At 44.7% G+C, this 16,857-nt stretch overlaps 1 protein-coding gene across 1 annotated transcript in view; it reads left to right on the top strand.

Annotated features, from left to right (window-relative positions):
* Positions 1 to 16,857, top strand: part of PGAP1 (post-GPI attachment to proteins inositol deacylase 1) — a 278,399-nt gene that overhangs the window by 208,637 nt on the left and 52,905 nt on the right. Inside the window, exon 22 of the mRNA XM_082261304.1 lies at positions 9,293 to 9,528. Coding sequence (XP_082117430.1) covers positions 9,293 to 9,528 — 236 coding nt within the window. The remainder of the gene's footprint in view (positions 1 to 9,292; positions 9,529 to 16,857) is intronic.

Raw genomic sequence — 16,857 nt, 5'->3', positions numbered from 1 at the left:
GGAAACACGCCAACTGGTGCCTTGTTGACTGCGGAGGGGGACCCTTGAAGACTCACTCTTGCCTAACTTCTGTACAAGGCAGGTTGTATATACAGCGCGACACCTAGTGGTCACACAGGTGATTGCAGCTGACATTTATTTTAAGGGATTTTTTCCCTGGTTTCACTTACCACTTTTATTTCACTTATATGTTTTCTACTGGCATGTTGCGCTCACAAGAGTAACAGTGCCAGTAATATCACTAAATAATTGATTCATTTTATTCCTGCACTGGATTGATTTAATTATTTGTACATCACAATAAATACACTGTCTATGTCATCAATTTATTTATTGCACTTCAGCACTTTCTGGGTTTTACCTATCACACATCAGGATATTTGATCTATTTTACTTGTACTCACCTGATACACAGTATATTTACCTTTTTTTTGGTTTTATGGGACACACCCCCTTATTTATCATTTAATTGCAAGTGAGTGCACTTTATTATTATTTATTTGCACAAAGGTAGCGCCGTTTACAACCCCTTTCTGCACTTTATTTAGGATCACGGTTATGTTGGTCCCAGCAGTAACAGCCCACCTCTCAGCAGAGAGGAGGATGGTCACCGGTGAAAAAACTTGGAAATTCACTGCAGTAATTTAGTATGGGGACACATTCTGATGAATCAATTCAAAGGTTCTCCAGAATTATGATTTCAGTGTCCCTGCTCACAGGTGCACCAAGAAACGCTCACGAGGATCGCTATAGGTGGAGGACAGTCTGTATAGGGCCCTCTGTCTCTATCTATCCATCATGTGCACTGGCCGCTGGTAACCGGTATTAAAATATAATTGATCCTTGAATAAGACCCCTATACTGAGGAGTAACAATTATAATCCCTAAGCTCTGAATGTCTAACCCTCCAAGCATCCACCAACTGATACTCCCCCAGTAATCTCCTAATTTCATTCTGCCTTTGGAACGGGAGATGGAAAAGTCCCGTCAATGAATCCAAGCGCGGGTCCAACCCCATATTAAAGGGTAACTCCACTTTCATGGGGGAAAAAGCAACTAAGGAAAAAACCATATAGAGGGTTCAATTATGACACAAATTATATTGTAATTGAATGTTATTAAAAATGATCTTTCCTGTTCAATCTGCAGCTGTTGAAATTTTCTGCAAATGCAATGCAATATGGCTACCTGGAGATTTTCTGTACACAGAATGTGTGCTGACCACACCCCAGAAACATAACTTCTTGCTTGTGTGATTGGCTCACCAATTTTCCCAGAAGTCTGCCTAAGATACAAGTCAGATTTCTGGCATCCCCTGCAACAAAAATGTAATTTTTGGTGAGATACTTCCAATAGGAACAGGTCTAAAGGGATGCAGGCCCAGCAGCTTTTCTCATTAGTGCTCTGCAACTGCCACAACTGGTTGAATAACAAAAGGTAGCTATCTGCAACAAAGTTTGTTAAACTCGTAATTTAAATAGATCACCCAGAGGGGAATGTTTTTTTCTGAACAAAAGTGGAGTTACGCTTTAAAGTCTCCCGCTACAATAAGCCTCCCCTTTTGAATACCATCAGTCTTTTCAGAATTTTCCTCAGGAACTTATTTGACTCTTTATTAGAGGAGTAAATGTTTGCAAATGTATACTCCATATCAAATTGTCTTCCCTTGATAAACAAAAACCTCCCCTTGGGATCTGCCAGCTGCTCCTTTAACGTAAACACAGTGCTCCTATCAAATCCAATCTGCACTCCTCGTTAGTGACTCGAAACCGAGTCGCCATAAAACCACATAGGAAAAAGACAAGATGACCGTTTAATCCCGGAGGCATGTGTAATATGTGTTTCTTGTAGACAGACCTCTCCCACCCCATAATTATACAGTTCTTTAGTTACCTTATGCCTTTTTCTAGGTGTATTCAAGCCTCTAACATTATATGATACTAGATTTACCAGAGCCATGGGCAGCCAAAGGAGCAGCTAACACTTCTTTTTCTTGAGAGAAGTCCTGAAACAAGAGGGGGAGCGAGAACGGAGGGAAAGAGATAAGAAAAAAAAAAGGAAGGAAGGAAAAAAGAAAAATAAACTACCCCAGCACCCTTCCCATGGAGGTTATCCCTTCAGAGGGCTGAACAATTGTCCAGATCTTTATTCATTGTATGGATCTGGTGACACACAACCATGTGCCACCTCCTGTCGATACCTTCCCAGGGGGCAACAACTCTAACGCCCTAATCCATCTCCACCCACTGGACCAACAAGCTCTCAAGCCCTCTCCCCCCACTGCCGCACAAAAAAGAGGGAAGGAAAGAGGCGGGAACAAGAAGGGCAAACTACACAAGACTCCAAGTACCAAAAACCTTATATTCCCTCTTGTTCCCCTCCCTCCCCCATCTGCCTGTTCTCCCCTCCCCCATTTGCCTATTCTGCCCTCCCACTCCCCTCTCCACCAGAGACCACTGTTCCTCTCTCGACATTATTGGTGCACCCAGAATCTCAAATCGCTGTGTGGCTGTCTTTTTTTTTTTCCCCCCTTGAGGCAGGCCAGGAAACCTCAGCAATATGAGATATTAGAGACCCGCATCTGTTCTATCAGGGGTTTAAGGAGTCTCCTTCTTTTCAGAGTTTCAGCCGACAAATCGGCATATAACTGTATATTTGCTCCTTCAGAAATAATTGCAAAAGAATTCTGGGCCTTTTCCATAATTATCGTCTTTTCTTCTACATAATGGAACCTCGCAATCACATCTCTTGGGGCACCCCCAGCCTGGCTTCAGTATCCTCCCACTCTGTGCACTCTATAGATTTTTAAAATTTCTGGGGGCTCTTTTCCCAACAAAGGGTTAAAGAGAGCTTGTACTACTATTATCAAGTCTTCCTCCCCCTGTTTCTCTGGTAAGCTCTTTATTCGCACATTTTTCTTTCAACTTTTATTCTCCTGATCTTCTAATTTATATAGTAGGGATCTATTAGCTTTCTGCAGCGACTTCATCTGTTTACTCAAACCCTCCAGTAGTCGATCATGTACATCTAGTCTCCCCTCCATTTCCTCTACACAGCCGAGCACCTGTCCAATATCTGCCCTGACTGCCGCTATATCCGATTTCAGTGATGTTTCCATTTTAGACAGCAGCCCGCTAAGGCTTCCTTAATAAGAGGTAAACTTATTTGGGGTTTCTCCAAACCAGCATCTCCTTCTGCTATTAGGACTGAGCTCTCCCCTTTAGAGCCTCCACTTTGAACTTTAGGTCCCCCTTGAGGGATTTCTCCAGTAGTTTTTGGTTTGGTTGCCCCTAGGCCACCGATTCTCCCTGCTGGAGGTCACTCTTTGCTTGCCCGTCCCCGGCCGCCCTTAAGCCCCTTGTTTGGGGCTATCAGGCCCCTCTTTCACCATACTAGTCTCTGCTGACATGTAGCGCTGGGTACCTCCTGGGCTAGGGGCAGGTTGAATTACTTTGTTAGCTTTTGATTTACCTCTAATCTTTGACCCGGGGTAGTTTCAACTGTGGGGTGGAAAAAAAATGCCTGGGCAACCGTAAGTAATTACCACAAGAGGAAAAATGGCAAAGTAGCAACGTTGAGCAATTTACTGCTAAGTGCAATGCGACACAGCCTACAAAAGCCAGGGAAAAACTCAGTCCTTTTAAATCAAGGATTAAGATGTAAACCTGAGCACATATGAGGAAGGGTTTCAAAGTATACAGCAATCAGATAGAAGATACAGCAGCAGTAAACCTTCTGCTAATTATTACAAAGGGCCATCTGTCTCTGTTAAAGTCCTTTCCTTCATAATCCTAGTACAGGCTCTATCACTTATCTCTTCTTCAAAGGGACCCCCAGAGGGATGGTGCCAGGAGGAGGATAATGTGCTAAGCTGGTTCAGTGGTCTTTACCGGGGGGGGGGGGGAGAGAAGGTGGCGGCAGGAGGGGAGTCAGAAGGCTGGGGATCAGCAGCACGGAGCTTCCGCTTGCACTGCATTCAGACGGCTGGACGCCGTCTCCCTTCAGCGCAGGCCGCTGGATGCATCAGGCGGCGGGTAGCCTACTCCAGCGTGGATGTGAGCATCATCTCACGTCGGAGCTCCTTCCCCTCAACCGGCAATGCCAGGAACACCTGGCAGCCTTTTCCATCTTGACTACATTTAAAGTATATTCCTCTCAAAGCCGAACACACATTTTTCTGTATTAAAGTGGACCTTAGTATTTTTTTCATTTTTCCTTTGGAGAGTAAAACATTTTTTTTTCTGCCAGTAAATACCTTATACAGCCCACTTCCTCTTTCTTGTCTGGTCATTAGCCTAGGCTAATGACATCATGCACAGCTCTCCCTTGTCAGCAAGGGAGGGAGGGGTGACTCAAAGGGGGTGCTAATGAGAGCTGCAGAGCTGGAGGGGGCTGGATGAGGGCAGAGACAACAGGAGACTGTAGCGATCCATGAGTATTCATCAAGAGAGGAGAAATGTGCAGGCAAACAGTGGTGTGAGTGTGTCTGTATATATGTACAGTATGTGTGTGTCTGTATAGTTACATAGGTAAAGTTGATCCAGGGAATATCCGATTACCTCTTGGGGCATCAGGAAGGAATTTTTTCTCCTGCTGTACAAAATTGGATCCTGCTTTGCTGGTGTTTTTCATCTTACTCTGGATCAACTGTGGGTATAGGATTGTGTATATGGGATTGTATGGTTGTGTTTTCTTTTTTGTTTTTTATTGGTTGAGCTAGATGGACTTGTGTTTTTATTTTTTTTTCAACTTGACTAACTATGTAACTATGTAAAATGGCTGCCCCCAGACTTAGTGGAAGGAAATTTCTGCAGCATATTTGGCAAGTACAAAATCACAGTATATATAAAGTAATATGCAAAGTGGTTGGAGGGAAGCTTCAGAATGGCAAACATGTTTTTATTACAGATTATGTGAGCAGATTGCAGTTCCCCTTTTAGCCTCCTGAATTGTTTAACAATTTAAGGACCGCCCGTCGCAGTTTTACTGCGGCAGGCAGCCCCTCCTGCGCGAACTGACGGACTACTTCAGTCGCATGCCTGCTGCTAGGGGACGAGTGTGCTCCCGCCTCCACTCGGCAGCGGGGACTCCGATGCACGGGGCTGGCAGCTCTGAATTATGCCGGCCACCCGCTCCCTGCTGAGAGAGAACGGTCAGTTGTTGTAAACACAGCCGACCGTTCTTCTCTCTGGAATGATCACAGAGCGCCTGTGATCCTTCTATATAGGATCACAGGTCTCTATGATCATTTCAAAAGCCCCCCCCCCCCCACAGTTAGACACACCCCCCTAGGCTTACATTTAACCCCTTGATCACCCCCTTCCCAGGCCAATGTCATTATTACAGTAACAGTGCATATTTTTAGCACTAATTACTGTAGTAATGTCGCTGGTCCCCCAAAAGTGTCGAAAATATCAGGGGTCCAATCTGTCCGCCGCAAAGTTTTTTACAAGTAAAAAAAAGCAATAAAAATGACAAATCTTTCCCTAGTTTGTAGACGCGATAACTTTTTTGCTCAAAGCAATCAGGACACGCTTATTGCAATTTTTTTTTTTTTTTTTACCAAAAATATGTAGCAGAAAACAAATTGGCCTAAAATTATGAAAATATTTGAAAATGTTGGGAATGTTATATAGCAGAATGTAAAAAATATATTTTTTTTTTCAGAATTATATATATTAATATATATGTATATTAAGAACAGTGTACAGGTAAATATGAGGGATGATATTAATAATGGAGCTATGGACGAGGCAGAATCCCTATGGGTAGAACTTCAAAGGGAAGGCACTGTGGGGAAGGTAATATTGGGCGTATGCTATAGGCCCCCCAACCTGAGGGAGGAGGGGGAGGCAGACCTCCTTTTACAGATAGGATTGACAGCAAGGATGGGAAATGTCATTATAATGGGGGACTTTAATTATCCAGATATAGACTGGGAAGAAGGAACCGCACACTCAGCCAAGGCTCGGCAGTTCCTAAATGTTTTGCAGGACAATTTAATGGGTCAGATGGTGAATGCATCGACAAGAAACAATGCGGTACTTGACCTACTGATTACCAACAATACAGACCTGCTCACGGATATAGAAATACGGGGCAACTTAGGAAACAGTGACCATAGGTCAATTAGTTTCAGTATTAATCATAGTAATAGGAAACATAAGGGTAATATAAGGACACTGAATTTCAAAAGAGCCAATTTCCCAAAACTGCGCTCTCTGCTAGAAAATATCAAATGGGATAGAACCCTGGGAACAAAGAACACAGAGGAAAAATGGGAGTGCCTCAAGAGCATACTAAACAAAGGGATTGACCAGTGCATTCCAAAGGGAAATAAATTTAAAAGAGCAAAACTAAACCCTGGGTGGCTAAACTCCAACTTAAAAATGCATATTAATGCTAAAGAAAAGGCCTTCAAAAAATGCAAGACTGAGGGGTCATTGGCAGCATTCAGGCATTACAAAGAGTGTAATAAGAAATGTAGAGATGAAATCAGGGTGGGTAAAATAGAACACGAGAGACATATAGCGGAAGAGAGTAAAAAAAAGAACCCCAAAAAATTCTTTAAGTATATAAATAGTAAGAAAGCGAGGCAGAACACATTGGCCCCAAAAAAGACGACAAGGGAGATTTGGCCACAGAGGACAGGGAAAAGGCGGTAGTGTTAAATAATTTCTTCTCTTTAGTCTTCACAAAAGAATCGGGGGGCTACACTAATCCAGCTTGTAAGGCCACACTAAATAATGCACCTCAGGAAGTACCGCCATGGCTAACAGAAGATAGACTTAGAACTAAACTAGAGAAACTTAACATAAATAAATCACCGGGACCAGATGGCTTGCACCCTAGGGTTCTTAAAGAGCTCAGCCAGGTGATTGCCAGACCATTATTCATGATTTTTAAGGATAGTTTACAGACAGGTATGGTGCCAGCTGATTGGAAAAAAGCCAACGTGGTACGAATATTTAAAAAAGGGCCGAGATATATCCCGGGTAACTATAGGCCTGTCAGCCTAACATCAGTAGTCTGCAAGATTTTGGAGGGGATGTTAAGGGACCACATACAAGACTTTAGTAATGAAAATGGTATTATTAGTAGTAATCAGCATGGATTCATGAAAAATCGTTCTTGCCAAACCAATCTATTAACCTTCTACGATGAAGTGAGCTGCCACCCTAGATAAAGGTAAGCCAGTGGATGTGGTGTACCTGGACTTTGCAAAGGCCTTTAACACCGTTCCCCACAAACGCTTACTGTTCAAACTAAGGAAGGTAGGTATGGACCATAAGGTGAGTACCTGGATAGAGAACTGGCTCCAGGGGAGAGTGCAAAGGGTGGTGATTAATGGGGAGTACTCGGATTGGGCGGGTGTGGAAAGTGGGGTCCCCCAGGGTTCTGTCCTGGGGCCAATCCTGTTTAATTTATTCATAAATGATCTAGAGCAGGGGATATCTAGTACAATCTCAGTATTTGCGGATGATACTAAACTAAGCATGCCAATATCTTCTATGCAGGATGTGGAAACCTTACAAGCGGACCTGAACAAAATAATGGCGTGGGCAACTACATGGGAGATGAGGTTTAATGTTGAAAAATGTAAAGTAACGCACTTGGGTGCCAGAAACCAGAAAGCAAGCTACTCACTAGGGGGGAACCTCTGGGTGAATCTAAGATGAAAAAGGACCTGGGGGTACTGGTAGACAACAGGCTTGGAAGTGGCATGCAATGCCAAGCCGCTGCAAGCAAAGCCAACAGAATACTGGGATGTATAACAAAGGGGATCCACTCCAGAAATAAATAGATTATTCTCCCACTCTACAAGACTCTGGTCCGGCCGCATCAGTTCTGGGCACCGGTCCTCAGGAAGGATGTGCTGGAACTGGAAAGAATCCAGAGAAGGGCAACAAAAATAATTAGGGGAATGGAGGACATCAGCTATGAGGGAAGACTACAAGCACTGAACTTATTCTCTCTGGAGAAGAGACGATTGAGGGGGGATATGATATCAATGTACAAATACTGTACAGGCGACCCTGGCATAAGGAACAAACTATTCAGAGAAAGGGAATACAATAAGACACGTGGCCACTCACTAAAACTAGAGGAAAGGCGGTTTAACCTTAAAGTACGTAGGGGGTTCTTTACTGTCAGAGCAGTAAGGATGTGGAATTCTCTTCCGCAAACGGTCGTATCAGCAGGGAGCATCGATAGTTTCAAAAAACTATTCGATGGGCACCTTAAAGACCACATCATTCAGGGGTATACAATGTACGGTTAACAGCAAACACACATCATAGGTTGAACTGGATGGACTGATGTCTTTTTTCAACCTTACTAACTATGTAACTATGTAATTGTAGCTCTTGTTTTGTTTATAGCGCAAAAAATAAACATCACACAGGTGATCAAATACCACCAAAAGAAAGCTCTATTTGTGGGAAAAAAGGACATCAATTTTATTTGGGTACAGCGTCGCACGACTGTGCACTTTTCCGTTAAAGTAACACAGTGCCGAATCGCAAAAAATGGCCTGGTCATTAAGAGGACAAATCCTTTCGGTCCAGAACTGGTTAAGGAGCAATTTAAGCTAATAAATAACCCAGCATGGAAAACCCCTACTCTTTCCATAGTCTAAACTAAATCCCAGATCACAAAATAATGCTACTTGAGAAAGTGGATACGAAGATAACCAATACAATGCGAAAACATTCCGCTGTGTGATACCCGTAGCTTGCATGGTTTCTTTCAGCCGGAATAGATTATAGTCTGTTTGGTCTGTAGGTAGGGATAGACAGTCACTCCACTTATTTTCTGTTTCTTCCCTCTTCTTCTTCTACTACTTATACAGTTTGTCCTCTTCCCCCTTATTCTGTAATTTCCACTGCCTTACTACTACCTATATTAAGATTTTGTTTATCGAGCCACCACATATTTGCAGTTTCTCTATATTTCAATCTTGCATGTTGGAGAACAATGCTGGATGATATCTTTATACTCCTAACATGTTGATATCAATACCTTTTTGTTTCTTGCACAAATGTTTCAGTGCTATATCTCTGATCACTCCCTGACTTTTTTGCATTCTGTGCTATACTATTGCAAAAATCAATAAAAATAAACTATATTGAACTATAAAAAAAATAAAGATTTAAAAAAAAAAAGCTAAATTCCAGGCAAAAATCCTATGTAATATATATATAGTCAAAAACCTAACTGAAAAAAATAACACATTATATGTTGATTACATGTGACATTTCTATTGTAAACATTTTTTCTTGTTTCAATGCAGGCTTCAAGGCAGGCACCCAATAGTAAGCATCTTTCAAATGAAAGTTCTGGAACTACAACAGATTCTGAGGACTTGGTGCCTACATCACAGCAAAAAAACTCAAACCAACCAGATTTTGATTTAGACTTTATGACCGCTTCAGACACCCTGAAGATGCACATTACAATCATGAACTTACTTTTGTGGCTATCCTTGCTGGTTTTACCATCCTTTATCTACTGGGTAAAAAATCTCAGGTACAGTTCATTTTAGGTACTTTCCTATTGACCAAAGTGTTTTATCTACAAAGATGTCAGCGTATGAAATGTGAAAGGTAAAGTGTGTGTTTGAATTTACACACACTCATCTGAACATGTCTGTTTACATATACACGCACTCCCCTGCAACACGCTAGTTTACACATGAATGTTTTAAATTTGCACAGACCTTTCTGAATTAATAGGTACGTGTTTTTAAACACAGTAAAACCAGTTGTAATCCTCATAGCTGTATTAACCACTTGCCCGCCCGCCGCATATATACTGCGGCAGGCTGGCTCGGCTGCGCGAATCGACGTATGGGTTCATCGGTTAGCGGAAGTGGTGCAGGGGGGTGAGCGCGCACCACCGGCGGCACGCTCCCGCCCCCACTGGGCAGCGAGGATGCCGATCCACAGGGCCGGCAGCCGCAATTGCCACCGGGCACCCTCAATCACTCTCCACTGAGAGAGGACGACGGACTGTTCTTCTCTCTGAAATGATCACAGAGTGCCTGTGATCCTTCTATATAGGATCACAGGTATATGTGGCCATTTCACAAGCCCATACAGTTAGAAAACGCTCCCTTAGGCTCACACTTAACCCTTTGATCACCACTGTGTTAACCCCTTCCCTGCCAATGTCATTATTACAGTAACAGTGCATATTTGTAGCACTGATTACTGTAGTGATGTCTCTGGCTCCTCCCAAAAGTGTCAAAAATGTCAGTTAGGGGTCCGATCTGTCCACCACAATGTCGCAGTCTCGCTAAAAATCGTAGATCGCCGTCATTACTAGTAAAAAATAAATAAAAATGACCAATCAAAATACGCTTATTATATATGCAATTATTAAAATATGCGATTTTTTTCTTTCTTTTTTTCAAATCAAAAATATGTAGCAGAATACAAATTGGCCTAAAAGGATAAAAAAAAATGTTTTTTAAATTTATTTATTTTTTTTGGGAATGTTATATAGCAGAATGTGAAAAATTTATTTTTCTCCCGAATTGTCGCTCTTTTTTTGTTTATAGCGCAAAAAATAAAAATCGCACAGGTGATCAAATACCACCAAAATAAAGCTCTATTTGTGGGGGGAAAAAAGGACATAAATTTTAATTTGGTACAGCATCCCACAACCGCGTAATTGTCCGTTAAAATAACAGTGCCGAATCGCAAAAAATGACCTGGTCATTAAGGGGCAAAACCTTCTGGTCCAGAACTGGTTAAAGTAAAAAACGAGGTTAAACCACTTAAGGACCGGAAGGTTTTACCCCTTTAACGACCAAGCCATTTTTTGCAATTTGGCACTGCGTGACTTTAACTGGTAATTGCGCAGTCATGCAATGCTATACCTAAACAAAATTTATGTCCTTTTTTTCTCTTTCTTTTTCTTTCTTTTGGTGGTATTTGATCACCTCTGCAGTTTTTATTTTTTGTGATATAAACAAAAAAAGACCAAAAACTTTGCGGAAAAAATTAAATTTCTTATAAAAAATATCCGATTAACTAAATTTTTGTCATACATTTAGGCCAAAATGTATTAAGCTACACAAAAAAAAAAAAAAAAAACTTCTGTAAGCGTATAGTTCTTGGTTTGTGCAAAAATTATAGCGTCTACAAACTATGGTGTATGTACTGGAATTTACGCAGATTTTACTTTCTGACTGCCTATCTCATTTCTTGAAGTGCTAAAATGGCAGGGCAGTAACCCCCCCCCCAATTACCCCTTTGTGGAAAGTAGACACCCCAAGGAATTTCCTGAGTTGTTGGGCATGTTGATCCCATTGAATATTTACATTTTTTTGTCACAGGTGTTTAAAAAAGAACCTCGGGCTGGACGTGGACCCCCTCCCTGGGTTGGTCATGCTCAGTTCCATTCCTTCCCACTTTACTCCCCCCCTCAATATCCGGGTCCCTCTGCGGACCATCCCTCATTCACCCATAACTAGCTCCCCCCTTCCCCTAGAGCGGACATGCCTGATTTTTATGGTGGGGGTGTCGAGCGGGGGGGGAGGGCGCGCCGCCGGCGGCACAAATGCAGCCTGCCGCCATTTTGTTGTGGATGGCTGCTTTATCTATTGGTGGCCATGTTTGTGAAGTCCGGTGGTCATTTTCTTGTAGTTTCCCATTACTATCAATTGGCAGCCATGTTTTTGGAGCCTATGGTGAGGTGATTCAGCGGTGGGCCTCTAGTGGCAGTTCTATAAACTTCCTCTTCCTCTATGATCACCGCACGGCGTACAGCCTGACACTCTGCATCCGCATCTGAGGAGGGGGTGTTGAGTCCCTGCAGGGGTTATTTGGCTCTATCCTACTGCTATAGCAATTTTTGGTGCATTGGGACTTGTAGTACCGCTGGTGCAGTGGTGGGTTGGTATTTTTTACAGCAATTTTACACATTTTTCCTGGCGGTTCCAGGTTAACCAATGGAGTCCCTGGAGCACATGTCACCACCTGACCCCATCTCTGAGGCTGCGGGACTGGCGAGGTCCCAGTCCACCTTGTCTGCTATAATGGCGGTCCTGCAGTCATTGGTGTCTAAAGTAGATTTGGCCCCCCAAAATAGGACGAGTAAAAATCGTCCTCCGCCTTCACCTGCATCCTCTAGCTCCTCAGATTCTGAGATGGATTTAGCTGCTGCGGACGTGAGTCACCCTACTGGGTCTGCATCCACACACCCTGAGTGCTCTGATAGTGAGGATGATTCCTCTTCCATTACAGTCGCGCATGAAAAGGCGCTGGCGGATGCTCTGATTGTATCAGTGCGGGAAACTTTATAATTGGAGGACGCAGCTTCTGCGTCGGCTGCGATGGTGCAGTTTGGTACCTGCAGAACCTTCAAGGCGGCAAAAGGTATTCCCCTTTTCCGCCTATTTTGACAACATTTTCGCAAGTCAGTGGGGTTCCCCCAAACTTTTGACTATACCTTTTCACCATAGCCGGTTCTATTCTGCGGTCAGTGTTTGCCATAACCTTGGTTTCACAGACGTAAACGGAATGGGCTAAGCTCCTGCGCCAGGATTTGGAAGGTGGACAACCTCCTCCTTACCTGGTGGAGCTGGCGGACCAGTTGGTCCAGGGGTTGCAGTATTATATCTGTGATGCCTCTCTGGTTGCGGCCCCCTTAGCCTGCAGGGTGTCCATGGCGGCGGTGACTGCGCTGCATGATATGGCTAAAATACTGGTCTGCAAACCAGGCTTCCAAGAAGATATTGACTGATCTCCCTTTTGTAGGAGACCGCTTGTTCGGAGCTTCCATGGAGGAGATCATCAAGGGTCTTACAGAAGGTAAGAGTACTCTGGTTCCAGTCTGCCAGGAGTAAAGAGACTAGTCACAAGTGTGGTGCTTCCTTCTCGGCCCATAAGCGGTCCTTTCTTCCTTCGGGATTGTCACGCCTCCTATAGCTGAGCCTAACGTACAGCGGGGTCACCCTGGTGGAAGACATAGGCTAACCTGAGAGGTGGAGTCTAAGCGCCAACTGGTATTCACCAGAGCTCCTGATGGTGGAGAAGGACTTCACTGCTTGTTGGCATCAGGTCGCTGTCCTCGGGGTCGCCTCACCATGAGGTGAGCGAGTTCAGATCTGGGAGCGGAGGAACGGATGGGAGTAGACGGAACCGTAGTCAAAGAAAGTCGTAAGCCAATGGGAATCGAGAGCCAGGAAGGTTGTCAGCCAAAAGGGGAATCGAGAGCCAGGAAGGTGGTCAGCCAAAGCCAGGTCATACACGGAGGAACACGGAAACCAGTGGATAGCCAGCAGAGCTGCACCAAGAAGCATAAACACACAAGCAAAAGACTGCAAGCCAACAGGTGGTATAAATATCCTGTGTGCAACCTCAACACTAAGCGACGCCCAGTAAGCAGCAGGAAGTGATGAAGCAATCAGAGTCTATAAAAGACAGCAGTCAGCACATGTCCAAGATGGCTGCAGACAGGATGGCAAAGTAAGACCTTGACAGGGATCTAAGGACCAGGATCAAAATCCACCCGTAACCCCGCAGCAGCAAGTCCAGAGGGGCCCCTCTTGGGACCGAAGACAAGCTCGCTTCTGCCTGAATGGGTGCCCTTACCGTACTTGGGGTAGGGGGATGTCTTCACTTCTTTTGGGATTCGCGGACCTCCTGGATTCAAGACAAATGGGTCCACGAGTTGATTCCTTCCTTCTGGGAAGGTTCTTTCCTTCCAATCTGCGTTTGTCCCTAGATCGTCTACAAGGTCCTCTTGGGGTGGTACAGGATTTGCTCTCACAGGGGGTCATTATATCAGTTCCAGAATCGGAACGCTTTCTGGGGTTTTATTCATACCTGTTTACTGTTCCCAGGAAGGAAGGCAAGGTCCATCCCATTCTGGATCTCAAGGCTTTGAACCACTTTGTGCAGGTTCAGAAGTTTTGAATGGAGTCCATTTGCGTGGTGGTGGCATCCCTTCATCAAGGGGATTTCCTGGCCTCTATCGATATCAAGGAGGCTTACCTTCATATCCCAACATATGTCGGGCATCAGCGTTTCCTTCGCTTTTCCGTGGGCGAGAAGCAGTATCGATTTGTGGCATTACCCTTTCGTTTCTCCTTGACTCCTCGGGTGTTTACAAGAGTGTTGGCTTTCCTGAGGCAGAAGGGGATTGCGGTGCTGGGGTACCTGGGCGATCTCCTTCTCTGAATGCCCAGAAAGACAATCTTGACATTTTGGAGCGAAATTTGCAAGAGGTTGGATGGAAACTGAATTTCCAAAAATCAGTTCTGGTTCCGTCTACAAAACTGGACTATCTGGGCCTGACCCTGGACACGACCTTAGACTAAGTGTTTTATTCTGGAGGTGAAACGCAAGAAGTTACAGGATGCGACACAGCTCCTGTTGTCCAACCAGCGATCATCCCTCAGGACTTGTATGCAAGTGCTGGGCCTGATGGTCTCCACCTTTTGAGGTGGTTCTGTTTGCTCAGGTCTCTACAGATGGAGATCCTTGTCAAATGGAACAAGAACCCACAGGCTCTAGACAATCTGATCCTGTTAAACTAGAATACGAGGGAATCCCTGATCTGGTGACTCCGCTCTCCAGCGCTTCAACAGGGAAAATCCTTTCTCCCCCTGTACTGGACAGTGGTCACAACAGAGGCCAGCCTCTCTGAATGGGGAGGTGTCTTGGGTGCAGATCCAACTCAGGGGGTTTGGACTCTGGAGGAGTCCAGTCTGACGCTTAATATCCTGGAAATTCGGGCGATCAGAGTTTGCCAAATCCATTGGTTGGATTGTCTGCAGGGGCGCCCAGTGAGGATTCAATCAGACAATGCCACTACGGTTGTGGCATATGTCAACCATCAAGAGGGCCCCAAAAGTGCCTTAGCGGCCCGGAAAGTAGCCGGCATTCTAAGATGGGCAGAACGCTTTGTTCCAGCCATCTCTGCCGTGCATATTCCAGGGGTGGAAAATTGGCAGGCGGATTACCTCAGTTGGCAGAAATTGGATCAGGGAGAATGGTCTCTCCACCAGGAGGTGTTTCATCAACTGTGCCTCGGGTGGGGGACTCCCGATGTGGACCTGTTGGCCTCTCGTCTCAACAGGAAGGTGCAGAGGTTTGTAGCAAGGTCTCGGGATCCTCTGGCTGGCGCCACAGACGCTCTTGTAGCTCCTTGGAGCCAATATCCTCTGATGTACGCATTTCCTCCACTGACTCTCCCGCGACTTCTGCGAAGGATCGAGGCAGAAGGGATTCTGGTAATCCTAGTGGCACTGGACTGCCATGCAGGTCCTGGTATGCAGACCTAGTACAGCTGGTCGCCGATGTTCCTTGGAGACTCCCTCTCATAGAAGATCTGTTAACTCAAGGACCCATCTTCCATCCTGCTTTACAGTCGCAGGCTTTGACGGCCTGGCTATTATAAGCCAGGTGTTGAAGGATAGAGGGGTATCTGAATCTGTAATTCCTATGCTGTTAAAAACTAGAAAATCTACTTCTAAGAAGATTTATCGAGTCTGGAGGGCGTACATTACTTGGTGTGAGTCTCGGGGGGTTTCCCCTCGTTCCTTCTTGTTTTCTTATGTCTTGGAGTTTCTTCAGAGGTGTAGATCAGCTTTTTTTAATGCCGGTTGGCCACAAATTCCTTGATTCAAACCTTTGTTCAGGACGTCCGCCACCTGACTCCCCCTGTGAGGTCTCCGTTGCCTCCGTGGGACCTCAATTTGATGCTGTCGGTACTTCAGAAGCCACCCTTTGAAAATATTTGTGAGATTCCTCTGCTCACTTTGACACAGAAGGTAGCTTTCTTGGTGGCTATTACTTCTACGCATAGAGTGTCGGAGCTGACTGTGTTGTCCTTTCGATCACCTTACCTGGTGTTTCACAGAGACAAGGTGGTGCCTTGTACCTGTCAGTCGTTCCTTCCTAAAGTCATCTCTGGTTTCCATTTAAATGAAGACATTGTGTTGCCTTCTCTGTGTCCTAAGCCTAAGCAACCTAAAGAGATTGCCTTACATTTTTGGATGTGGTTCGGGCAATCAGGGTGTACCTGGCAGCGACTGAGTCATTCCGGAAATCGGATTCTCTATTTTTCCTTACGGATGGACCCCGTAAGGGGATGGCCACGTCTGCTGCAACCATTTCCAGATGGATCAGACAGACGGTGGTGCAGGCCTATTCCATTAAGGGTCCGGATCCTCCTTTCCCTGTTGAGGTGCATTCTACATGGGTGCTTGGTGCCTCCTGGGCCTTCCGTCATCAGGTGTCAGTAATGCAGATATGCAAGGCAGCCACATGGTCGTCTGTGCACACTTTCACAAAATGTTATAAGGTGGATGTGTTGGCATCTGCGGATGCTTCTTTTGGCCGCAAGGATTTGCAGGCTGCTGTTGGAGAGGTTTAGTCCTCTTGGAGGGTGTATTTGTTATTTTTGGACAAGTGAGCTCCAGTTGTTCCTAGTTGAGCTCTTGTTTTGCCTGGTTGGCTATGTTTATTTAGCCTTTGGAAAGTGTGTTTTTTCTTGCTGTGTTATTCCCACTCCTCATATTGACACTGCTTTGGGACGTCCCATCGGTCAAGAAGATATGAAGCTGTGTCTGTCGATAAACCATGGGTGTCCAACCTTTTGGCTTCTCTGGGCCACATTGAGTGTAGAGAAATTTTCTCGGGCCGCATATAAAATATATACTATAGTTAAGGTATATAAGTAATAAAACGCTGCCGTGCCCTTCCCGCGCCACCGCGCCCCGTCCCTCAGCACTAATTTAACACAACTAGAGGATGATAAAATTAAATGCAATCAGTATATGGATATTTACTTCTGGGGGGTATTAAAGGAACACTCAAACCACCATGACCACTTCAGTGATTT

The sequence above is a fragment of the Pelophylax lessonae genome, assembly GCF_965119305.1.
Source record: "Pelophylax lessonae genome assembly, chromosome: 6".
NCBI classification, from domain to species: domain Eukaryota; kingdom Metazoa; phylum Chordata; class Amphibia; order Anura; family Ranidae; genus Pelophylax; species Pelophylax lessonae.
Note: the sequence above shows the minus strand (reverse complement) of the source record. Positions and strands in the feature narration are given on the sequence as shown.